The sequence below is a fragment of the Oryza glaberrima genome, chromosome 7 (assembly GCF_000147395.1).
Source record: "Oryza glaberrima chromosome 7, OglaRS2, whole genome shotgun sequence".
Lineage (NCBI taxonomy): Eukaryota > Viridiplantae > Streptophyta > Magnoliopsida > Poales > Poaceae > Oryza > Oryza glaberrima.
In genome coordinates, this window is record NC_068332.1 from 13881558 (window position 1) to 13908314 (window position 26757).

The window sequence follows — 26757 nt, forward strand, 5'->3', positions numbered from 1 at the left end:
ACAATTATCAGATTATTTTTGTTAAGTGTTGCTACTATTCTTGATAACATATTATATAGAAATAATATTAAAAAATAAATATATTTTTAGTTGTCATTTAGAGAAGAGTGCAAGATGACTGTTTTGTGTAGACTTAACCATGAGTGTAGGATTTTTTTTTGTAGACTTGACCATGAGTGTAGGATTTGATTAATCCTATTATTAGTTGCAAGAATAAGAATGAAAGAGTATTTTAAATTATATGGACGCCGTCACATTAAATAATCCAATTATTTTGGATAAAGCAAGCGTTGTTAAGGTTACCTTCGTCGAGGTTGGGTCATTACATTGAAGATGTTCCATATTTCTAATTGTGTTAGCTACAATAATCCATACAAACATATTATCATTTATACGGTTATACATGAAAAGTGTATATTATCATTGGATCTTTTTTTACCCGTTGCAACGCACAAACATTTTTTGCTAGTAATTAATAATATATATATATATATATATATATATATATATTTATTTACAAACTTAGTCAGACTTGAAACGAAGAGCGTAATAAAATCGTTTTATAATTCTAGCTTAGTCCCAGTTTAATTCCCACACAAAAAATTTTATGGCCTGTCACATTGAACGTTTGAACACCTGTATGAAGTATTAAATATAGGCTTAAAAATAATTAATTGCACAGATTGTGACTAATTTGCGAGATAAATCTTTTAAGCCTAATTGCTCCGTGATTTAACAATGTAGTGCTGCAGTAAACATTTACTAATGATGGATTAGGCTTAATAAATTTGTCTCGCTGTTTACTGACGGATTCTGTAATTAGTTTTTTTATTAGTACCCGATCACCCCATGTGACTTGCTATATAATACCCGATGTGACACGCCAACACTTTACGGCCTGTATCTAAACACCCCTGACGTCACCTGCGCTGTATAACACGCAGCTCCAGCACGGCGGTAGTATCGATTATGGCGCTTCTCCTGCTCCTCGTATCATCATCTTGCCTCGTCGTGGCAGCCAGTATCGCCGTGCTGTGCTACGTCAACAATGACGCCGACGAGCGGCTTCCACCTGGGCCGCGGGTGAGGCTGCCGCTCATTGGCAACCTCTTCCTCCACGCTCCGACCATGGCGTCCCTCCCGTCGGCGCTCCGCCGGCTACGGCGCTCGCATGGCCCGGTCGTCACGCTCTGGGCCGGCAACCGCCCGGCCGTCTTCGTCATTGGCCGTGATCTCGCGCACCGCACCCTGGTCCGCGCGGGCGCCGCCCTCGCGCACCGCCCGCCGTCGCCTTTCGCCTCCTCCTCCCGCGCGCTGAGCTTCAACCGGCACGGCGTGAACGCCGCGGAGTACGGCGATCGCTGGCGCCGCCTCCGCAGCAACATCTGCTCGTGCCTTGCTGCCACCGAGGCGCTGCGGCGTCGGTCGGTGGACAGGCTTATCGCGACACTGGAGTTGGAGGCGCGCGCCGGAGCCGGCGCCACCGGCGTTGTCGCGCCGACCGACGCGTTCCGGCACGGGGTCTTCTCCTTCTTCGCCGTGGTCTGCTTCGGCGAGTGGGTGCGCGACGGCGATCACGACGCTGCGCTCCGTGATCTCCGGCGTGCCCACGCCGACATACTGGCTCTCACCGTCGAGCTCGGCGCGTTCGACCTCGTGCCCGCGGTGCTGATGGTGCCGTACTTGCACCGGTGGTCTCGCCGTCGCCGTACTTGAAGGCGGTGGTGCAGGAATCCCTTCGCCTCCACCCGCCGGCGCACTACCTGCTGGCGCACACGGTGGACCGCGACGTCCCGCTCGGCGCCGGTGGCTACGTGATCCCGAAGGGAGCCATTGTCAACTACGCGGTGGCGGAGATCGGCCGTGACGCAACGGCGTGGACGGACCCGGACGAGTTCCTGCCGGAGCGGTTCATGGAAGGCGGGGAGGGCGCCATGGTGGACGCCGCCTCCTGCGGTGGCGCGGAGATCAGGATGATGCCGTTCGGGGCAGGCCGGAGGGCGTGCCCCGGCGCAAGCTTCGCCGTCTCTGCCCTGCACTTGTTCGTCGGGAGGTTGGTCGAACAGTTCGAGTGGTGGCCGGTGGCCGAGGACGAGAAGGCCGCCGCCGTCGACTTTTCAGAGAAGACCGGGCTCGTCACTGTTATGAAGACACCGCTGCGGGCTCTCCTTGTCCCGACTACTTCGTCTTAGGTTAGGTAGCACCTGCACTGCATGCCGCAGGCTTACTAGCGGAGACTGATTTTAAAACTCTTTACAGATATTTGCATGTCAATCAAAAAAATATAAATAAATTTAGAAAAATTAAGAAAATATATTATTATATGATATATTATTCCCACAAATATATAAATTAAAATTTAACTTTTACAAGTTGCAACGGAAAACCAAATTAAACTACAGCTAATTAACGTATATTTATAGGCAATGTTGCGAGATTTAGAAGTTTAACTTGATTTTACATGTCGATGAAGTGATGTATTAGGTATTAGTCCATTTTGTTGAACGTCACCTCAAGTTTAGAATAGTTTCCTTTATTATTAGTGTAGTATTTTCAAAATAAAGTCTATTATGTTCCCGGCAACTCCATCACAAAATCTAGGCTTCATCTAGAAATGCATATCAGATTTTCTAATGGTAGTAAAAACATGGTATGGAGTAGGGGTGAAAACGGATCGGATTCGGACGGATATTAGTCATACCATATCCTATACCATATTTTTTAATCGAATTCGGAGGCGGTGCGGATAATGTGCGGATGCGGATGCGGAGCGGATTATTTCGGATGTCAGAAATGGTGCGGAGTCGGTGCGGACTCGGCTCGGAAACGGATGAAAATAATCGGATGTGACATGTATATACAATCGATATAACATATGATCATCTGTACAATGAGCAACAATGAGGTACCAATATCACAATTCGTATGAGTCATGAAAGCACCGATCACATCATAATATAATGTCAAGTTGTTAGCATTTACTTGTCTTCTGTCCAAAAGCATGTAATCAACACATACAGTATTGACATCACGATATATTGCATTCACATAACACGAAAGACATAGAAGTTCACAAATGTTAAAAAAAAAGGGTATCACATGACATAGGTGATAGAACATTGGAGGTCCAGAAATGATGTCCAATTCTCATAGAGTACTACTAATAAGTTGCATACTGCATATGATATAATAACACATATCCAACTAAGGTCAAAAGGACATGATCAAGAGAAGTCTTGATGAAAAAATTGGTTGACGCGACGCCGACAGAGTCACGGACTGAACTCCTGGATAAATTGATGGATAAGGTGGACCTGGATGGGCTGAATCTTTACACAATGAAAATGCTCATGTCAAATGGGCCAATTTGAGTGGTTATATGGGCTGTGAATTTCGGATTATCCGCCAAAACGTTTATCGGATAATCCGCTTAAAATAGCGGATAATCCGTATCCGCCGGATATTACCGATACCATATCCGCATCCGCATCCGCATGCAACTATCCGCATCCGCATCCGCATCCGGCCGGATATATAAAAACCCTTACCATATCCTCACTTCGGATGGATTCGGAGCGGATCGGATCGGATAATATCCGCTCCGTTTTCACCCCTAGTATGGAGGGAGTATAACCCTACTTTTTAGCATGTAATCTTAATGTAATTCTTAGTTCTATAAATATTATATTTCAGTTATATTGTATTCATTTTTGTCTTTATCGCACTGATAGGTCCTAAACTATTGGATGCCGCCAGCTTCGCTATGATATAATGTTTGGCATAGCTCTAGCTAGATCACAAATCCACAATGGATTCAAAATTCATATTTTAGTTATTTTATTTCCAAATTTTATATTTCGTCCAAAACAAAAACAAAATGCTTCATTCCAAATGGTACTACTAAAAAATGATTTTTCTTGGCACTTCTCTTTTATTTTTTTCAGGCGGACCAAAATATTGTTGCCAATGAAAATCACGTTATGTTAACTGGCGGATAACATAAGCATCCGCCAGTGAAAATTGATTTTCACTCGCGGGCGCTTAAGATGTACGCCAATCAAAATCAATTTTACAAAAAAAAATGTATTTGTATCTATCTTTTTCATAAAAAGTCGGATAAACTTTTAGTTGAATAGTTTTCCATTTGAGATCATTTAGGGTTCAAAATATTCGTTATAATATTCAAGATCTATTTTACAAAATTTAGATATATGATTCAAATAACCTCCAATGGACACATGATATGTGTCAAAGTTGTAGAGCTTTGCGAGATTCTATAATTTTGTAGTTCATGACTTTTTTATTTAAAATCATTTAGAGAGGCAAATAAGCATTTTATGTTTCGAACAATGGAAATCAAAACAATAGCATTCTAAAAGATATAACAAGTGCTTTATAGTGAGATGGTAATGTAACACGTGTGGAGAGAGAGGTTTTGTGTTTGTATCCTACAAATCACATACGTGTAAATTTAATCTGAAAAGTTACCTAAATTGTCAATTGTCAATTAGGATGCATAGTTGTCAAAATATTTTTTATTTTATTTTCGCACTAAAAAATAAAATGAAAATGTCAAAATTGATTTTCACTTGCTGCTGCGTTACGTCGCCCGCCAGCACAAATCGATTTTCCCTAGCGGTCGGACCGCACTAGCGAAGATCGTTAATTTTCATTGACGTTTAATTGCTGGCGGGAAGTCTGACTGCTAGGAAAAATATGTTTTAGCCGCCAAAAAAAATGTGTTATGTAGTATCACCGTATTAACATATTCAGATTCATCAATTTGCGAAGCCGGAAAAAACCAACTAATTTTTTTAATCTGAAATTGTTCCATATAAGGTCTACATATAAAAAGACAGAATGGAACGTAGGCTAATGAGAGGAGGATTTGCTCGTCCCAAAAACAAATACCTCAAAGCCTACACAATTTATTTAGCTCCTATATGTTCTTCCTAATTATTTTTTAGTATTTTCCAATTAATATTGTTTTTCATAACACTGTATAATATATACATACACTCACCCTTATAATCAGACAAGCACATCCTAATCATACACCAATGATCACACCTTCCACGTTTCACCACAAGGTATTAGGGGGCCGGGTCTGTTTGGGGAGCTTCTCCCATAATCAAAAGTTAATCCAAACAGTTATGCTTTTCATTTTTATTCTGACAAGCTATTGTAACATAATCCAGATAACCAGAAGCCGGGTTTCTTAATTTTTCCAATTTATAAAATTGTTGGCTACAATAGCCAATTGTTTCTCAGAATTTTAATTAAGCTCCACAACCAGAGTTTAGATAGTCTTTGTTGTGATCTTCTAATTAACTTTGCCCGAGTGACTGGCGAGTCATTTTGAGTGAATTGTTCGACCGGAGAAACTAAACACGCAAAGGCAGCGGAAGATGCAGAAGAAAGGATGGCGCTAATTAACAAACCACGTACACCGATCACCAGTAGGGCACCAACATTAAGCTATAAAAAAAACTTACGAAATGCATAACTAAACTATTACTCCTTCCGTCCCATGATATAAGAGATCAATTTTGCTATATATTTGTCGAAAAATTTCCCCCAAAAATTTAACGGATGTAATTACAGTACAATCGTAGTATAATTACACTATAACTTGCATATAATTGCACTGTAACTATAATGTAACTTTTAAAAATCTCTCCATAATATGTTATTTCGGTAAAATGAAGATCATGTGAACAAATTCTTTCACATATGTTTGTACTATAATTTGTTTTCTTCCTCATAAAAACAAATCTTGTAATAGATGTAACGATTCAAAGTTACGTGAAACTTATATATAAGTTTACACTGTAGTTACATGTTACAGTGTAATTACACTACGATTGTATTATAATTATATCTGTCAAATTTTTAGAAGAAAATTTGTCAATAAATATATAGATGGTCCCTAAAAGATTTTAGATGGATGTGACATATCCTATTACACTGTCACATCCACCCACTACGTACGAAGAAAACATGCATCCGTGACGTACGTTGGAAGATCCTCGATGGCTCGATGCAAGCATCTCAGCTACTTGTTCATCTAATGTTACTCAATAGGATAATGATAACTATAGTGTCACAACAGTGTCCATGAATTAATTTCATGACAAAAACACGTCGCTCTGCATCTAAAAACAACATGATTAATTGACACTTGTGCTCGCAAGCTCGTCAGCACAATTAAGTCATATAAACTAAGTGTGGGCTTGCCAAATTGGCAAGTAACAATGCTCGATCTCTTAGTATCAGCCCCACGTGCTAAATGCACGCGGCTGGAATCAACGTCACCTGCACGGCATAAAAGGAGAACGCATGCACGACTTCTCGGCCCAAGTTGTGCAGACTCACGACGTTGTCTCTCCACACGTATAGGGACGGAATGTCACGCGCGGATACCTCTACCGGTATCCACACGTGCATTGATTACCTCTCCCGGTGATTGAAGATTTGCTCAACGAGTTGCAGGGAGCACAATACTTCTCAAAAAATTGACCTGCGCTTTGGCTACCATTAAATTAGGATGCACCCAGCTAATATTTATAAGATGGCCTTCAGCACTCACATGGGTCATTTTGAATACCTTGTCATGCCCTTTGGTCTTACAGACGCCCCTGCCACATTTCAAGCTCTTATGAACACTATATTAGCCCGACACTTGCGCAAATTTGTCTTAGTCTTCTTTGATGATATTCTCATATATAGCAATTCTCTCTTTGATCATGTGACTCATGTGGATATAGTGCTCCAAATTCTGAGACAACATCACCTCTCTGCTAAACCTAGTAAATGTGTTTTTGGACAGCAGCAAATAGAGTACTTAGGATACATTATCAGTAATCTGGGAGTGGCAACTCACCCTAATAAAGTGCAGGCTGTTGCAACTTGGCCTGTGCCCATTTCTGTCACAGAACTTAGAGGATTCCTTGGATTAGCTGGTTATTACCGGAAATTCATTAAGGACTTTGGCATTATTTGTAAACCCCTGTTCACTGCATTGAAAAAGAATGGATTTGTCTAGAAAGAGGAGCAACAGCTAGCCTTTGAGACTATCAAACTTAAACTGGCTAATGCCCCAGTGCTAGCCATGCCTGATTTCTCTCAGCCATTCATCTTGGAGACAGATGCAAGTGGAACTGGGATTGGGGCTGTCTTGATGCAGGGGGGGTCGGCCTCTAGCTTATATTAGCAAAGCTACTGGGCCTACAGCAGTAGCACTCTCTATTTATGATAAGGAAGCTCTTGCAATACTTGAAGCTCTCAAGAAATGGAAACACTATTTTTGTGGGAACATTACTCATCATCAGAACAGACCAAGCTAGCCTGAAATACATCAATGAACAACGCATTACAGAAGGGGTCCAACATAAACTACTCATCAAGTTTTTGAGCTATGATTATAAAATTGAATACAAAAAGAGCAAGGAAAATAAAGCTGCTGATGCTTTATCTCGGGTCCCTCCTAATGGCCAGTTGTTTGCAACCACTCTGATTATTCCTACTTGGATAACTGATGTGGTGGACAGTTATGCCATATATACTAAATGCCAAGAATTGGAATCACAGCTCAGGATCAATTCCCAAGCCCACCCTCCCTATACTCTAACTGGAGGTATTTTGAGGTATAAGAATCGGATTCTTGTTGGTACTGGCACTGATTTGAGAACTCGTTTGCAACATTCTTTTCATGATTCAGCCCTGGGTGGACATTCTGGTGAGAGGGCAACTTACCAGAGAGCTAAACAACTCTTCTATTGGCCGGGAATGAAAAAAGATATCATCTCTTTTGTTAAACACTGCCCAGTTAGAAGAACAAAGCTGAGCACAATTTGGCACCTAGGCTGTTACAGCCACTTCCTCTCCCTGATATGGCTTGGACCCATATTACTATGGATTTTGTTGAAGGTCTTCCTAAGTCTAAGGGCAAATATGTTATTTGGGTTATTGTGGACAGACTCACTAAGTATGCACACTTTGTTGCCTTGAGCCACCCTTTCACCGCAGAACAAGTCTTAACTTAGTTTTTGGAAAACTATTACAAGCTCCATGGAATGACATCGGTCATGTGGGTGACAGGGACCGAATCTTTACTAGCAACACATGGAAGGATATTTTTGAGGAAGCTAGAGTTAAATTACATTTTAGCAGTGCGTATCACCCACAAACCGATGGTTAAACCGAAAGAGTTAACCAATGTTTGGAGAATTATCTTTGTTGCATGATGTTCACTAAACCAAAGAAATGGAAATCTATGTTAGCACATGTTGAGTGATGGTACAATACAACATTTCATACTGCCTTGGGGATGACTCCCTACCAAGCTCTTTATGGAGTACCTCCACCTCTATTGGCTGAATCCCTGCTTCCAAGTTCTCTTTTTTCTGATGCCCGGATCGAACAAAGAAGAAGAAAGAGCTGTCATTACTGTGCTGTTAAATCTAGCCTCCTCAAAGCTCAAGCTCGCATGAAACACTTTGCAGATATGCATCACAGTGAAAGAGTACTGGAAGTGGGTGATATGGTTTATTTAAAGATGCAACCGTATCGCCACACTTCCCTGGGTTTACATTCTTCCCTGAAGCTGCATTCTAAGTACTATGGTCCATTTCGAGTTCTGGAACGAATTGGACCGATGGCATATAAACTCTTACTACCAGTGACATCCTCCATCCACCCTATTTTCCATGTGAACCAGCTGAAGAAACACATTGGACCCAAAGTTGTTCCTGAACATGGTCTGCCGCTAACTGACACTAAGGGTAACATTCTCTCCCAGCCCGTAGCAGTGCTGGACCGACGGCTGATACCTCGGACCAACGAGCCTATAGTCCAGTGGAAGATCCATTGGGAAAATTTACCTCTCTCAGCAGCCACCTGGGAGGATGCTGCATTCATTACCAAGGTATTTCCTTCCTCTCACCCATGAGGGCATGGGTCTTGAAGGGGGGCATTGTGAGGGTTCAGTTATCTGCTATTGCTGAAGAAACAAAGGAAGTTTAGATAGAGGATGAGATATTTAGTTATTGGACGGTCCTGATTTGAAGATACTGGTTTGGACTGAAGTTAATGAAGATCCCACGGAGGAGGGAAGCTTAGATGTGGAATAGTGCCTTTGTTTTGCCGTACTGTTGATGTCACTGCTTTTATCGCGATGTAATGGCGTACTCGATATAAGCCAGCTCTGCCGCTATCTCTGTATCAAGAAGAAAAACCCTAAGAACTATTTACTTGTCTTGCGGCACCCAGATCTACTTCCTTTTACTATTCTAGTTCCACTTTTGTGCAATTTCCTCAATTTAATCCTAATAGGTAGCTACTTAGCCAAATTCTTCTGAATTTACTCTAAGTTTCGGTCTGAATTTCATCCAGGCCTGACACACGGGAGCGGCACACGGGGTTTGGCGTCCGTGCCGCGCCCATCGCGTCGTGGGGCCGGGTCGAGCATACGCCAGCGGTGACACACGAGGAGAACATGGGGCAGCGCGCACGAGTTGCAGCCACGGCTCGGCGAATTGTTTGGGCGCGCGAGTTGCAGCCACGGCACGGCGAGCGGCGTGGAGGTACCAGTGAGAGGAGCGGTGACTAGGTTGCTCGATCCCCAGAAGCGACGACGACTGTGAGCGAAGGCAGCGGCCAGGCGCGATTCAAGAGATGAGTGATCGAGACAGGTGGGGGTGGCTGGCTCGGCTTGATGGGCTGGATCAGGGAGGAAGGGGAGTAATGGGCCAGTTGTAGTGCTGGGCCTGCCATGGCCTGGCAGAGGAGAAGATGGCCCGAGTGTAATAGGATCCTTCTGGACAAGGAATAAGTTCACTTTTGGGACCCTCAAAAGTGATTGAAATCTAATTCGTGATCCTAAACCATAAAACGGGATATCTCGACCCTTCCCCTCAACTCTTAAAACTGGTACAATTTAACTCCCTTGGCGGTTTTCGAGGGCGGTTTCGCTGACGTGACATCTACATGGCAGCATTGACTCGGTCTTCTTTCCACGTGGCATTAATGTGGCGCTTAGGTGGCATTAGAAACAAAAAATGTGTGGGACATAATTTTCATTCACCAAAAGGATGGGTGGGACCCACTGACATGTGGGACCCACATAAATCTCTCTTCATCCACCCTTCGGCGAGCGACGGCCGTGGGACGGGGGCCAGCGGCGAGCGGGAGTCGGCGGCAGTGGCGGCGGCGGCGGGAGGGTGGGCGGGCGAGGGCGGGATCCCCTAGTGGGAGGACGAGGGGAACGACTGTGGGCGGGAGCTGGCGGCGAACCTCTCTCCTGGGGAAGACGCTGCTCCGGTGACGCCACCATGAGCCGATGGTAGGGAGCAAACAGGCATCGGGGGAAGAAGATGGAGGTCGGGATGGTGAGCTCGAGCTCACCGATTCCAATCCCCTCTCTCTCACCTCCGTCTTCTCACCGACTCTCGCCTACCACAACACCTTCCTCGCCATAGCCAGGACAAACCCGAGAGCTGGCAGGCAGTGGCGACACAAATCGGCGCACGGGGAGGACCCAGTGGAGGAAGAGATTGGGGCGGCGGATACCAAAGTCGATGGACCAGCCATGGCTCGACCCTGCCCTTCCTCCTCCTCCCCTTACTCCTCGTCTCCTTGCTCACGCTTGCCGCCGTGGCGGCTGCATTGGTTGGTCTTGAGTCCTTCCTAGTGGCGACAACCGCCCGTGACCTCTCCACCGGCAACCTTCGGCACCCTCCCCACATTGGTCCTCCACCAACTCTCGGCCTCTTCACCGCCTGCCGTCGGGCGTCGTCCTCCTCACAGCCCATCGCCACCCTTCTCATCGCCCGCCGCCGACTCCCGCCCGCCACCGTTCCCCTCATCCTCCTACTAGGGGATCCGACCCCTCGCCCGCCCACCCTCCCGCCGCCGCTAGCCCCCGACCCACTGCCGCCGCTCTCCGAAGGGAAGAGAAAGAGAGAGAGGGGGGGACGAAGAGAGATTTATGTGGGCCCAACATGTCAGTGGGTCCCACTCATACTTTTGGTGAATGACAAATGGGTCCTATACATATTTTTTTTATTTTTTAATGCCACCTAAGCGCCACGTCAACACCACATGGAAAGAAGATCTAGTCAATACTGCCACGTAGGCGCCACGTCAGCAAAACCGCTCTCCAAAACCGCCGAGGGAGTCAAATTGCACCGGTTTTAAGAGTTGGGGGTTGGGGGTCGAGATATCCGGTTTTGTGGTTTAGGGTTACGGATTAGATTTCAATTACTTTTGACGGTCACAAAGTGAATTTATTCCTCTGGATAATTACTAGGAAACTTTGGTAAGGAGTTTGAATTGGGATTTGAATTCAAGACTTTGCAAATGGACTGTATAACTGGACATTCAATTTGGCTCTCTACTCGGACTATATAATTGGACTTTTGAATTTTGATTTGGCTAAATGGTCGCTCGAGGATTCGATCTAGATTTTCTTGCATTCGCTCAAAAGGGTGACTTGTGATAACAAAGGGAGGCTTAGAACTGTCGTGGGCACACCGATCCATTGAACGTTATAGGGTTTCGAAGGTAGAGATGATTTCAAAGATATTCAGATCAACACACGGCATTCGACTTCGACGAACGATTTTAGGGTGAAAAGCCGAACTTAAGGATTTTGAGAGATCGCTTAGATGGATGGATTGATTCTTCCACAAAGATTTAGAACCGTCGTCCGGTAAATGAATTCATCAGAAATCGTAGGACTTATGATGACAAGACCTAAATCAGGGGATTTCGTATTAAGTTGGAATTAAAGGAAAGGGATCTGAGGAAAGCAAACCCGAATAAACGGAGTGGGTTTCGATTCAACTCAAGTATCCCAAGGGTCCAAGGAAGGATTGCGACAAATGGCAAGGGTTTCAGGACTACGATTAGCTTAGCACCGAAATGCTTAACGAAACGGATAGAGAGGGGAGAGGTCAAGGAAGGGACATTACCCTGGGTGGCGATTCTGTAAAAACTACTGGGTTTGAGTATTCCTGGATAATGGAATAAATTGTTCGGGAGGGATTTCATGAGTGGGGATTTACAAGGATTGATTTAATCGAGATCTTGGGCACATAATCATAAATGCAGTCAAATAAACACAGGTCCTATTGTGCGGGCTGGGCTAAGCCCTTCAAGGACGAAAACCAGACTTATCCGTGCATCCTTTTGAAATAAGTTCTTTTAAGATTTAAGTTCGTAAGTAGGATTTTTATGGCAAATCCTCACTAGTCTTTATTTGTAGAACCAAACCAAAATATTATTTCTTAAAAGGGACTTCCAGATATCCATTAATATTAGATAAAATAATTCCCTCCGGGAATTATCCCTAAAAGGGCTTTCTTTAAATATTTAGTGATTACAAACACTCGTAAAATAAATACCCAAAAGGGGTTCCAATTTATAGGAATAAGGTTTTTTTTAGGAAGATAATTTATAATTACAAATATTTTCTTATTTCATAATTATGATTCTTTTAATAAATAATATTCGATCCAAAATAGATTTTATTCCTAGATTTCCGTCCTTGTGGCCCAAGCACAACATAAAAGGAAAGTAAGACCCAATAAACTCCAGCATGAAGGATTTTGAAAAAAAAAAAGATTTTCGGTTATTCCAAATTTTGATTCCGTATGTCAAACTCAAAATTTTCAGGGTGTTACAAGATTGTATCATACACGCCATAATACTGTCACATACATATCCTATACAAACATTTAAATGTAGTAAAAACACCAAAATATAATCATCTATATCCAGTGTGGCATCCTCATCAATGAGTTGATTTAATAATAGTAAGGTTTACTTTCGAGGAAGGGTAACTCATCCTTTACGTGAACTCGGAATAGGTCACTATAAATTTAAACTGAGGTATTCCCCACCCCCGCTCCCCCCGCATTATATACTTAGATAGCAAGGTATTAAATCCAATTCTTGCATGTCTGACCTCCATTCCAGCATTCAAATTCCGAATCGCAAAATCTGATTGGTTTTACGAAAAATCGACGGTGCAAGTAGGGAGCCTATTCCGAGTTCCAACAATTTATCAACAGTTCTGCAAAACCTCGTTTGCCTGCCCAAATCAAAACATTCACCCATGTTGGGAATGTTCACTGGCTTAATTATCCTATGGATATACTTAGCTTTTGAGTTTCAACGGGCATGCCATCCATGGAGGCTGGTTGCCCCCATACTCTGCACGCACGAGGATATATAATGACAAACCCAAAAACAGAAAGCAAAGTTGGTGGCGCCATCAAACATCACACAGGCTGCACCAAAGACAAAAGGAGCAAGCAGAGGAATTAAAACAGCACGAATTCAATGCACAAATGCTGTCATATAGTGTCATCATCGTTGTGCAAACATTGCAACGCAACAATTTACTTTTTAGCAAAAATACTCGCTGCTGTAGCTGGCATTATTGGGCCCCACCAAACTTATGACAGTACTGGTGACAAAATGGGGGGGAAATATTGCTTTTCCCATGAAAAAATGGGCAGATTTTGCAAAGGGAAAAATAGGAAATAAACGCAACAGGAAAATCTTGTTCAGGTAGAGCCACCACCAAAGGCCAATATAAGGGCGTCAAGATGACAAGAAGCAGCAACTCGCCACCGTAGAGGAGTTTTGCCCGCTCCAGCCAGAGCAGCTAGGTACGTAGTTTTGTGAGGGAAACAACCAAAAGAGAGCCAGGCAGCCAGCTCGCTCGCAAGGTGAACGGAGGTGGTGTGACCATGGGCTCCTACGCTTTGCCACGGCGGTCTCTCGTCCTCTTCCTCCTCGCCGCCGCCGCCGTCGCGTCGACGGCAGCATGGGCTGCTTCTTCGTCGTCGGCCGGCGGTGGCGATGATGCCGCTCGCCGCAGCCTCCTGGACAACGGGCTCGGGCGGACGCCGCAGATGGGGTGAGAGGGTTTTGGTTTTTCCCTTTTCTTTTCCTTTTTCCTTCATGAGAAGAAGGATAGCGCGTTGAATTGATTCCATCTGCTCCTCTGATCGATCTCGTGTGCGTTCATGTTGGATCTTTTTTTTTTCAGGTGGAACAGTTGGAATCATTTCGGGTGCAACATCAACGAGAACACCATCCGGAGCACCGGTAAATTAAGCTTTAAATTAATGACCAAACCTTATGGATATACACGTATCTATCATATTGGTTATTGATTGACTTGATAATACAATGTTGAGTTGAACTAAAATTATTCAATATGTATATGAATTTTGTGTTGAGAGTAAAACATGATAAGCGGTATGCGAGTAGCGAGACACCGAAAACAAACTGAGCATCAACATGGGAAACGTTCTTTTTTTTTTTCAAACAGAAACAACATTATATGTCTATAATATATTTCCTTTTTACACTCGGAGTAAGAATACCGTCAAAATTTTAGAGCCCAAAAACAAGAGTCACAGAAACGTTAGTTTTCCCCTTTTATTAGTTGTAGGTGCATGTATGAAGCCCTGCAATCTGTTTACATTAAGGCCTTGTTTTGTTGTGATCTACTATTTAAGTGGAGTTTATATCTATATCTGAATATATCTATGTCTATGTCTATCTCTTTCTTCAGCTCTATCTATATCTATGCATTTATACCTATATCTCATTTATGAATTCCCATTTTTGGAATTAAAAACTATATATATACGTTTGGGACTCCAAACCAAATATATATAGCTTAATAGTTATTAATTCTAAATTCGATTTTTGGTTTCTTTTGAATTATAACAATTCTGATTAGGTATAAGGCACATAAGTAAATAGTTTACGATTGCACGGGTCACCAACTAGTTAATATTTCCTCCGTTTTATATTATAAGACTTTCTAGCATTGCCATAATGAGGAATGGTAAGATATTACCATATATTTCATCTAATAAGTCGGTGGACTTCATTATTTTTCCAACTACCATGGGAATTTTCTCGAAGTGTCCAATCATATGAACATATTAGATTATCGCCGAAATGTATACTAGTTTTATATATCAAAATATGATCTAATTCTGATGTGGATTTTTAAAATCAACCAGTTGACGCACTCATCTCCACCGGGCTCACGAAGGCTGGATACACTTATGTCAACTTAGGTGGAGTATATATTAATTTGTGTATTGATTAATTAGTACTATTTGATATTTGGAGGGAGTGCCAAATAGGCTAAAATCACACTGCATTTAATTGACCACAGATGATTGCTGGGCAGATTACCAAAGGACCAAAGAGGCATGCCTTCTTATTTTCCTCCTTTTTTTCTTTTTATTTGTTTGCAGTTACAGAGGCATAACATGTACTTCTCCCTGAACATTAATTAACTTATCAGTGCACTCTTCTAACATGCTTTGTTAAATATTAGAGCATTTTTACAGTTCTTGAGGAGGTACCATGAGGTACCACCTTTTCTATTGTAAATTTGGTACCTCATAGTATCTAGGTATCAAGAGATACTAAATTTTTGGTACCTCATGGTACCTCCTCAAAAACCGTAAAATTGCTCTAAATATTAGCACTCTTTGAGTATCATCAGGGTTACATAGCTGCTGATCCAAAGAAGTTCCCTTCGGGGATTAAGGCACTCGCAGATTATGTGCACAGCAAGGGGCTTAAACTAGGCATATACTCTTCAGCCGGGTAAGCAATATCTACAGTCTCGAGAAACAAATGGAAATTATTGTTGTTTCATCATGCTAAAACGGAATCGGAATTGTTTTCGCAATATTCAGCACAAGAACTTGCAGCAAAACGATGCCCGGATCTCTGGGCTACGAGGACATCGATGCTAAGACATTTGCGTCATGGGTAATCCGTTGTACAGAACTTTCTAGGCATAAATGACATATGTGACTCTGCATGTTCTTGTTAATCATACATACATACATGTCCCAAATTTATTCCATTATTTTCCTAATCCAAGTAAACAGACCCAGGATTTATTATTCCTGGAAGAAAAAGGAAAATTTTGAACATTTTTACGTTCTTGTGACCAATATGCGAAAGCAGGGTGTGGATTACTTGAAGTACGACAACTGCAACAGTGACGGCTCGAGCGAAACCGTCAGGTATATACATATTCTCTAGCAGCACCTCACGTAAGATAATTGTTCATCGCAAATTCCTCCCAATTCCCAAGTTCACATATTGGTTCATGCATCCTCAGATTCCCCAAGATGTCTTTCGCTCTGAGAAAAACCGGACGTCCGATCTTCTACTCAATCTGCGAATGGTACGGTGTACTGGCCTTGTAAAAAATTGGAACTTAATAACTGGTATTACCAAATATTGGTAAACAAGCCAAACACACATTAAACAGTTCAAAAGTTAAGTAACTCCAGATATAACTACACTTAATCAAATCAATCATATATACATCCACATGTATTTATTTTACCAAAGGCGCCACCACAGTTCGATGAGGTTAACAAACACATACTTTCTCTATTCTTAAATAAACAACACCATTGACTTTCGATCACACATTTGATCATTTGTCTTATTCAGAAGTATTATTTAAATGCATAATGTATAAATCATACTTAAAGTACTAAAGTACTTTTAGTGATAAAATAACTCACAACAAAATAAATAATAATTACATTTAAATAAGATGAATGGTCAAAAGTTACCAACCTCATCTATTAAAAAACAAATAGAGAGATACATCGTTGTTTACTTTACTAAACATTTTTCCTGAGATTTGAGCTTGGCCGGCGCGATCTTCAGGGGCCAGAGGAATGTGGCGACGTGGGGTGGCCAGTACGGCAACAGCTGGAGGACCACCGGCGACATCAATGACTCATGGGCCAGGTAAACCGCCGCCGCCGTGGCCGGCCGGCGAGCGATTGATCTGAGACAACCCGATCTCGGTTGCACTATGCTGATCCTCTTTCGTGTTCGTGTTCTTGCCGGTGATCGTTCGAGCAGCATGCTGAGTAACATCGACAGCAACGACGCCTCCGCCAGCTACGCCAAGCCCGGCGGCTGGAACGGTATAGCTGGCCTCCTCACCTTCGTGGTCTTCGTTGATCTGCTATATATCTGTCTGTCTGTCTGTCTCTAATTTGTTCCCTGCACTGCAGATCCTGACATGCTGGAGGTCGGCAATGGAGGGATGACGAACGACGAGTACGTCGTGCACATCAGCCTTTGGGCGATTGCCAAGGTTGGTTGGTACGCACCATCTCTGAAAATCTTGATCTCTGATCTCTGGTCTTTGTAGAATTCAGTTGAGATTCTTGTATGAATGTATGATTCCATTTCCTATGTTTGTGAATGCTTTTGCAGGCTCCTCTGATCATCGGCTGTGACGTGAGGAGTATCTCCAGGGAGACGCTGGAGATCCTCTCCAACCCTGAAGTCATCGCCATTAACCAAGGTCAGATCAGCATTCAGAAACAAAGACCATCTTAGCCACTCTTATTATTTTTCTTAATTAGTTGTTACTGAAACACTTGCTCTTATCAAACGAACAATGTGACGCAGATCCATTGGGCGTCCAGGGAAAGAAAGTGAGGAAGTATGACAACGAAATCGAGGTGTGCAGCATTAGAGCTACCAGAGCTACTACCAAAAATCATCAACAGATTTTCATTCCAAACTAAAAATCGCAATCTTGAATTACTTCTTCCATCCATGAACCATGTTGTTTCTGGCTGCTGCAGGTATGGGCAGGGCCGCTCTCCCAGCAGAGGACGGCGGTGCTGCTGCTGAACCGCGGCGCCACGGGCAGCCGGCAGATCACGGCGGCGTGGCAGGACATCGGCGTCGGCCCCGGCGTCGCCGTCGAGGCGAAGAACGTCTGGCTGGTGAGTAGTAATTCTCGCATCGATCCGTGATCCATCCTTCTGCTTCTGCCATGCATCATCTCAAAAAATCTGTCTTACTGCTGACGATTCATTCATTCTCTTCGTAACCGTGGTTGCGTTGCGTTGCCTGCAGCACGCGACGGCGCCGGGGAGGTTCACCGGCAGCCTGACGGCGGAGGTGGCGGCGCACTTGTGCAAGCTCTTCGTCCTCACGCCCGTCGGCCGGGCCGGCGAGGAGCGGAGCTAGGCAGCTAGCTGGAGATTGGACGCCGTCGTGGGATCGAACTATATATAGGATTTTAGATTGTCCCAATACGCGTGTGCGTCTGTGACAACAAGCTAGAATGACAAACTCTAAGCAGTTAGCTTGTGATCTGCACTCTGCATGCAGTTGATGATCTAAATTTAGAGTGTATTGCGACTCGTACGTGTTCGTCGTTTAAACCTCGCAAAATCAATTCCCCAAGCCAAACAAGGTTTCTGCATGTTCGTTAATTGAAGAGTTCTTCTGTTAGAAATATAAGCAAATCTACCTATCTATCTATCTATCGCCCTTTCCACCGATGAAGCCCGATGATGCGCTTGCTTTGTGCCCGTTGTGCCAGATCCAGAATGTGATGAGTTTTCTTTTTTTTTTCTTCTTCTTCTTTTTTTTTTTTTTGCAAAATGGGCTGCGTGAGTGAAGAAGAGAGTTGTGGAGAGGTCTTTTATAAAAGTAAGTGGAGGAGGCGGGCGGCTAATTGCAAAAATACCCCACTCGGGGTCTTGGCCGCAGGATGTTGATCCAAAGGCTCCGGATGGGCGTGTGCATAAGTGCATCTACCTAGCTGTATGCATACGATACGTTGCCCTATATATACATTGTATCTACCTATATATCTATCTATACATCTATCTATCTACTAATTAGACACTTTTACGAGCTCTTATATTAATTAGAAGAAAGATCATGTTGTTGCTTGGACCGTAATGGCATGACCATAATATTAACTGTAAATGGACTTTCTTTAAACCAAACCAACGTTACATGTGGGCCAACATATCTATTTGACACTCTGTGCACGCGAAACGACTATTTAGCGCGCGGCCCTCTCCGCATGACTGCACACGTGGCACGCGCAGAGTGGGGGCACTAGAACGGGATCGGTTATCTCTAACCGGCTTAAAACATCATCTCTTTCGAGCAGAGCCCCCATCACTAAGCAAATGTTAGTGATGTGAGAAAATATCTCAATCGGGCATCTGACCGTTACGGATGACACATCTCAATTGGGCCAACACAAAAGCCCGTCGCGGATGACTCCCATCTCTAACGGACCTAGATTATAGCTCGTCCCGGATGACTCTCATCTCTAACGGGTCTAGATTATGGCCCGTCACGGATGACTCTCATCCCTAACGGGCCTGGATTATAGCCCGTCACTAATGAGTATAATCCATAAAAAAATAATTTTTCTTTTTTTATTAGCCTCAGGCTTTTGCCCTCACTCGTGTGCCTTCCTGGTCGGTCACCCATTCGGACTCGTGTGTACCCAGGAAGAATTTTTCGGTCGGTCACCCATCCCGATTAAACACTCTTTAATAAATAAAAATCAAAGGACTTCAAATTTCGATAGTAACATCATGATTCTTGGGAAGAAACAACAGCAAAAATTCACCTTGGACAATTTATTTGTGAAATTTCCTTGTGCTTATTTCGCTTTAGGAGGTTGGTTTACAGAGACAACTTTTGTAACTTCTTAGTATACCCATGGATTGGCGAGTTCCTATTTGGAAGGTTGCAATTTCTTAACCGTAGTAGTCATCCCGAAATTGCTCTAGGCCAAGCACGCTTAACCTCATAGTTTTTTTTGAGATTGGCTTCCAAGAAAGATTGTAATTTTTTGGTATGAGTATTCTATTAATCCTATTAAGCCCTAAGCCAGGATGTCACACCCTAACATCCCCTATTCATATACATTCATTCACATAACACAACCATATTCACATAACATCCATTTTGATCACATATTTCACCAGCAAAACCGAGTTAATTGGATCAAATATATATTTAGCAAGTATTACCATAAGGAGGAGGCAAATCAGACTTCTAGGAAAAAATGAATTTCGAATTGAATTTTATGATACTAAATGAACTTATATGAAAAAGCTGTCAAAAACAAAGTTGTAGAACTCATTGAGATCTACCATTTTTATTTTGGTCATTTCTCCATCCGGGTTTGATTGAACTATATAAAATTTGAATTTTAAAATATAAGAAATTCAAATATTTTTTTGGGTAGTAAATAATTTCAAATGGAAAAATTGTCAACAACAAAGTTGTATAACTCATCAAAATCTATAACTTTTACTTTCGTCTTTTTTCTATATAACATTTTCTTGAACAGTTTGAATTTGAATTTAAAAATATGACAACTTCAAACAACATTTTCAAATACTAAATGATTTCAACTGAAAAAGTCATCAACAACAAAGTTGTATAACTCATCAATATCTAAAAGTTTTATTTTGTTCATTTTTCTATACAACATTTTTTTGAACAGTTTGAATTTGAATTTGAAAATATGAGAACTTCAAACAACATTCTCAAATACTAAATGATTTCAACTGAAAAAGTCATCAACAATAAAGTTGTATAACTCATTAAGATCTATAACTTTTATTTTAGTTATTTCTTCATCCGATAAAGTGGTAGTAACATTGTTCACAAAATTCACATATCTCTCATCTGGTTTTATAAACTATAACACAGATATGTAAATTTTGTGAACAATGTTACTAACACTTTGTCGGATGAAGAAATGGTAGATATAAAAGTTATAGATCTTGGTGAGTTATACAACTTTGTTGTTGATGACTTTTTTAGTTGAAATAATTTAGTATTTAAAAATGTTGTTTGAAGTTGTCATATTTTCAAATTCAAATTCAAACTATTCAAAAAAATGTTATATAGAAAAATGACCAAAATAAAAGTTATCGATCTTGATGAGTTATACAACTTTGTTGTTGATGACTTTTTTAATTCAAATCATTTAGTATTTGAAAATGTTGTTTTGAAGTTGTCATATATTCAAATTCAAATAAAAACTGTTCAAAAAAAACATTATATAGAAAAATGACCAAAATAAAAGCTGTAAATCTTGGTAAGTTATACAACTTTGTTGTTGATAATTTTTTCATTTGAAATCATTTAGTATTTAAAAATATTGTTTGAAGTTGTCATATTTTCAAATATAAATTGAAACTGTTTAAAAAAAGTTATATAGAAAAATGACCAAAATGAAAGTTGTAAATATTTATACGTTATACAACTTTGTTGTTGACCATTTTTCCATTTGAAATCATTTACTACCCGAAAAGTTATTTTGAATAATAAAATGAATTATTATACTGCAGTTAATTATTTTGCTACAGGTCAACTCACAAATAAAAACATTTCATATGACAAATGGAAAAAAATACTAAGTAATCTCAATCGGGCATATGATAGAGCCCATCACGGATGAGTCATCTGTGACTGGCCTAGTTGTTACCGATTGAGATATGGTCACACTAATGCTATCTCAATCGGACATAAACTAGGTCCGTCACTGATAGGTGTCATCCGTGACGGACCTGAGTTTTATGCCCATCTAACATGTCTATGCGATCATATCCCACTAATTCCAGACATGTTATAGGCCGTCACGGATGGAAAGTTCTGTACTAGTGGCGGCCGACGGATGGCGCGATCCCTCTCTCTTTTAGTTTTTTTTTGTTTATTTCACTCTTCCTTTTTTTTCCCTGTTTCTTTCGGTTTTTTTCCGTTTCTTTTCGGTTTTTCTTCCGTTTTTTTTGTTTTATTCGGTTTTTAATATATGCATATACAAACTTACATATATAAACTTTTTATACGCGTATAGAAACTTTGTATGTAACTTTGTATATGTACACATACAAAGTTTGTATACTTGTATTTTTTTTACGTGTATAAACTTTGTGTATACGTATATAAAGTTGATATATTTTATATATGCACATAAGTTTATATACGTACGTGTATATATTGTTTTATAAAAAAAGTGTATACATATAAAAAGAAATATATACATATATACACGTACGTATACACTATATACACACACGTATAAACTTTGTATACACGTGTATTCTAACAGAAGAGAGGACTAAAGAAGTAAGGAGGGGTAGCTGATCGCATCACCCCCCCCCCCCTCCCCCTGGGTGCACATATGACAAAAAATCAAGAGAAAATTTCCTATGTAGCATAAAAAAAAAGTTGTTCCTCCCTCTATAGCACCTAAACTTCAAAAGTTTCCTATCTAGGCACTTCTAAAATTTCCCTTCCCTATGTAGCATGCCGTTAGTTTTTACACATGACGGTGTTAACTAGCAGGAGAAAAGACGGTTTTGCCCTTCTTTAGTTTTCAGACTTACTCGTACATGATCGTTGGTATTTTAGACGTGCTTTCTCTTGATTTAATGTAACACTGCAGATATAACATGTCAATCCACTCTTTTGAAAAAAAAAATTATTATCCTCTTGTGGTTTCACTTGTCATTAATTAACTTAAGTAATTAATAAACAACATCATGTATAGGCAAGTCTGAAAACTAAAGAAAGGCAAAACCGTCTTTTCTCCTGCCTAGATAGGGAACTTTTGAGATATGGTCACACTAATGCTATCTCAATCGGGCCTAAACTATGGCCTGTCACTAATAGGTGTCATCCGTGACGGGCTTGAGTTTTATACCCATCTAACATGTCTATGCGATCAATTTTTTATGTTAATTTACCTGAATTTGATCCCTGTGTTTCATTGTAATGTTCCTCTCTTTAATTCTGTCTTCTGTGACACCTGAAAAAAAATTAGTACAGTTCAAAATGATTTAGGGATAAACTTTGGATTTAAATTTAAGTCTTTTAAGCCAATTATAAGATTTTAGTTCTAGACTTACATTGTATTTTCTATGTAATTATCAAACAACTTGTATTTTAGTTCTAAACAATTATAATTTGAATTATAGTTGTCTTTCCTTTAGTATGAATATATAATCAATTTACCTGAATTTGAACCCTGTGTTTTCAATATAGCAATCCTCTTTATATTTTTTTTTGTTTTATGTTTCCTGTGAAATGATTGAAAAAAAGGTGTTAGAACAGTATTTGATACATAGATAATATTTCATTCAGTTAATTTTAGTTCTAAATAAATTTTGCTTTGTGCTTTTCTTGAATTTGAGTCTTTTGATTTCAATCCAATGTTGCCCTCTAAATTTTTGTCTTTTGTAACACCTGTAAAAAATTTAACAAAGAAAAAGTTGAATTAGATATATAATTTATTAAAAATTGAAATGTTCAATCCAATGTTGCCCTCTAAATTTTTGTCTTTTGTAACACCTGTAAAAAATTTAACAAAGAAAAAGTTGAATTAGATATATAATTTATTAAAAATTGAAATGTATAATACAACACAAGTTAACAATCAAAATTTTATTTTAATTTACATGAATTTGATCGCTGTGATTTCATTCTATTGTTGCCTTCTTTGATTCTGTCCTCTGTGACACCTGAAAAATAATTAGTGCACAACTAAATGATTTTAGGAATAAACAATGGACTGAAATTTAAGTTGTTTAGCCAATTACAACAATTTAGTACTAGTCTTACATTGTATTTTCTATGTAATTATCAAACAAACTAACTGTAATTTGAGTTATAGTTGCCTTTCCTTTAGTTGTCTTAACTCTTGAGCTTATTTGAAGAATATCTTAACTCTTCCAATGCTTTTCCAGATATTATCTGATTTCAAATGTTCGCCATCATGTACACGTGGTGTCATTTTGGGAAGTGAGCCTGTTTGCCCACCTGTCTGCTTTCAATACAAGAGAACACTTTGATGTATTTCTTGAAAATTGTTAGACAGGTATGGTGACTTTAATTCTTTTTTAATTCCTTTTTATAGCATCTGTTGAGTAGTTCTCATCTTTGTGGCAAATTCTCTATGTGAAATTGGCATTGCCTGCAAATGACCATTTGATCTTTACTAGTATAGTACTTCTATGCCAATTGAACTTTACTAGTATATTGTATTATATTAATCTACCTAAACACTCTAACTATTAGCTTATATGACCATCTTTTTTTTCCTCTGAATAAGGTCTACCATGCCATATCTGAATTGAGCCTTAATATTTAGACATATCAATCTGCTAAAATAAGATATATGATATATCACCTAATCTCCAGTTTGTAGATGAATATGTTGTTATTTCTTCATCTTTTCTTTTTTCACATCCTAATTTTTGCCTGCCGTGTGACCTTTTAATGTTTGAACTGAATCTTGTCTGTTACTATTGAGTTTGACCACAAACAGGTTGGAATATATTTGCCATGACATATTTCACAACTGGATTGAAGATTGTACACAAAGTAATGCTCCTGGTTTCAGTGGCGAATCCAGGATAGAAATAGAGGATAGGCTCAACTTCAAAGCATTAAGGTAGTTATTCACGTATATATGATTGAAAAAAAAAACCACATTAAGATAGTTATTCACACATATATGATTGAAAAAGAAACCATAAAAAAAGTACATTGCCACTAGGAAATGAGTGATTGCATATTTGCATCAACCATCTAAGAATAGTAGGAGATCCTTTTCCACACTATATTCCAACCAATCAAATTTATCGAACGAATTCCATTGAAATAATCTCCAAACTTTTTTGGCTGATTTATATTCTCATCGGTTGGAAGGGTGCCACTTGAATCGTTTTTAAAATAATTTAACAATGTTGTTTTCTTCTCCATAGCTACTAATCTACGAATAAATCAAGGCTATGAGACAATGAGGCTCAATTCTTGTAAATCTCATCATCTAGCATTCTAGCTACTGCTGCTGAAATAAAAAAGAATAAAACATGGAGTGAGGACTCACGGCTTGGCTGCCTTTGCATTTGGAGCTTGCTCTGCTAGTTGCTGACTTTGCTGCTGCTCGTCTGCTCTGCTCGCCCGCTCGGCACTATGGATCTACCGTCTATGGCGCGTGGTCGCATCGCTGCCTGCGTCCTACGGCCTGCCCACGCCATGCCGCCGCTTGCGTGCCCTGCTGCTCGGCAGCTCGCTGTTGCCGAAGCAACGCCGCCGGCCGCTGCAACGCTGCCGCAAGCCCGCAATGCCGCCGCCGCCCGCCAGTCACGCCGTCGCCGTGCTAGGGTTGGGGGAGGGGGATTTGGGGGCTTCGCATCTGGTGACCGAGTGAAGTCTGGGAGGAGGACATGGGCTTTGGCCTTTGGGCATTTGGGCCTAATAATTCTTTTTCGTGCCTCGGTACCGCTTCGTTCCTTCGGCGGTCTTTTCTCTCGACTCCCAGGCGTTGCGCCGCCGCCTGTTCATCTTCTTCCCCAGAAAAACGCCGCCATCATCACGCCATGGTTTCTCCCGAAGGTTCAGCTATCTAGTTGAAAATATTTTGCAAAAATCGGAGGGTAGGCTAGAGCCTGATGGAGCCTAGCCCTTAGAATCGCCACTGCCTGGTTTGACACCATATGCCCAATTAGTAGCAGGATCAGCGGCATGTTCTTTGGCTTGTATTGCTTGTTCCCCAATTGAGTTGGCAAGGACACGGATGCAGTTTCAGAACTAAGTAACTTGGCATGCAATTCATCTGAAGTTTAGTACTAAGTAGTTAAACATGTAATGCGTCAGATGAATCATTAGTTTTGTTCTTTGCTTTAGATCTGACCAGAACAAGCAGAATATGGGTAGTATTTGGGAAGAAGGCAGAAGTTGGTATGAATCAAAGGCAGAAGCAAAAACATGAAGAAACACGTAATTCTTACCTGTATAATTCTTCAAACAATCCAATTTTAATCTCTTTTCCTCTTCAATCTGCATCTTGTTTCCTCCAGATTCGTTTAACTCTTCATTCTACTTTTGTTTCTTTCTTCCATCCCCATCTCCATCTCCATTCTTTTTCTCGAAATGGTGTTTGTGTAAGATTTTTTGATGTTGTTTGCTTTTTGACAGCAAAGTCACGTGATATTGTCTCCCTTCTTGGCAATCAAGTCTTATAATTTTCACGTGATTTGAGATGGGCTCTATTTGGGCTCAATCAAAATATCGGCCTTTATATTTTGATTTATTAGTTGGGCCCTAAAGATGGGCCTTTCAATTGTCAGCTTGCTTTTTTTTAGTATTTTGTTGTATATTTCTGTTTGCTGTTGGATCAAGATCTGAGAGATAAAAAAGTTCGACAGATTGAGGCATATCAAATCTGTCGACAGAGAGGTAGACAGAGAGGGACTGTCTACCGGATAGGTTAGGTTTGAAACCGGATAAATAGGATCAAATCTATTTGAAACATATCAGTTTACCGGATCTATCTGCCATCAATATCGATATTGTAACTGAACGTCTCAGTTTCGTAGCTAATCGTCTAAAATTAACTGATACAAGAAGTAATAGGCAACGGGAAACACAATAGTCAATAGTTCTACATCTATTCAATCTTGAATTAGAGTTTGTGTATGTAGTTTCATCTCATTTGATCATAAACGCACAATCACCCGAGGCGCCTACAAACCGGGCGCTCTGTTTCACCAAGTAGATCGAAAATGTTTCACTAAGTAGTTTGAAAATGTTTCAGTCTTTTAAAAAGCTAAAACACAACCAAATCACCTCATGGAACATTTTGCTACAACGTATGAAACAGACGGTTTCCAAAAAATCAGACGTTGTTTCACTATATATAAAAACAATGTTTCATCAAATAGCGAAATAATATTTCAATTCAATGCAACATTTGATCCATACATAGTGAAACATCACGAGTACACTAGCTGAAACGTTGTTGGTGGAAAAAAAATAAAACAGATTCCCTTAATAGAGCGTTTCCGTAATATGCGGGTGATTTGCTGTAATGGGGTATGTGGTGAG

The 26757-nt window shown here is 40.7% G+C and overlaps 1 protein-coding gene, 1 long non-coding RNA gene and 1 pseudogene across 2 annotated transcripts; 2 read left to right on the top strand and 1 right to left on the bottom strand.

Moving 5' to 3' along the window:
* The first annotated feature begins 969 nt into the window (after positions 1-969).
* LOC127778618 (cytochrome P450 89A9-like) lies at positions 970-2192 on the top strand (annotated as a pseudogene).
* Positions 2193-13594: 11402 nt separating this feature from the next.
* LOC127779837 (alpha-galactosidase-like) lies at positions 13595-18364 on the top strand. The gene is made up of 15 exons (XM_052306749.1): positions 13595-13927; positions 14060-14118; positions 15051-15107; positions 15209-15243; positions 15545-15648; positions 15741-15816; positions 16018-16076; positions 16175-16240; positions 16738-16821; positions 16939-17003; positions 17094-17176; positions 17299-17389; positions 17497-17549; positions 17676-17819; positions 17953-18364. The coding sequence occupies exons 1-15, from the start codon at positions 13758-13760 to the stop codon at positions 18064-18066; spliced, it is 1260 nt and encodes a 419-aa protein (XP_052162709.1). The 5' UTR covers positions 13595-13757; the 3' UTR covers positions 18067-18364.
* Positions 16815-25654, bottom strand: LOC127779838 (uncharacterized). Its single transcript, XR_008018737.1, has 5 exons — positions 24758-25654; positions 23325-23387; positions 22882-23217; positions 22614-22675; positions 16815-17365 (listed from the first exon to the last, which is right to left on the bottom strand). It is a non-coding gene; the product is annotated as an uncharacterized LOC127779838 (long non-coding RNA).
* Positions 25655-26757: the final 1103 nt, after the last annotated feature.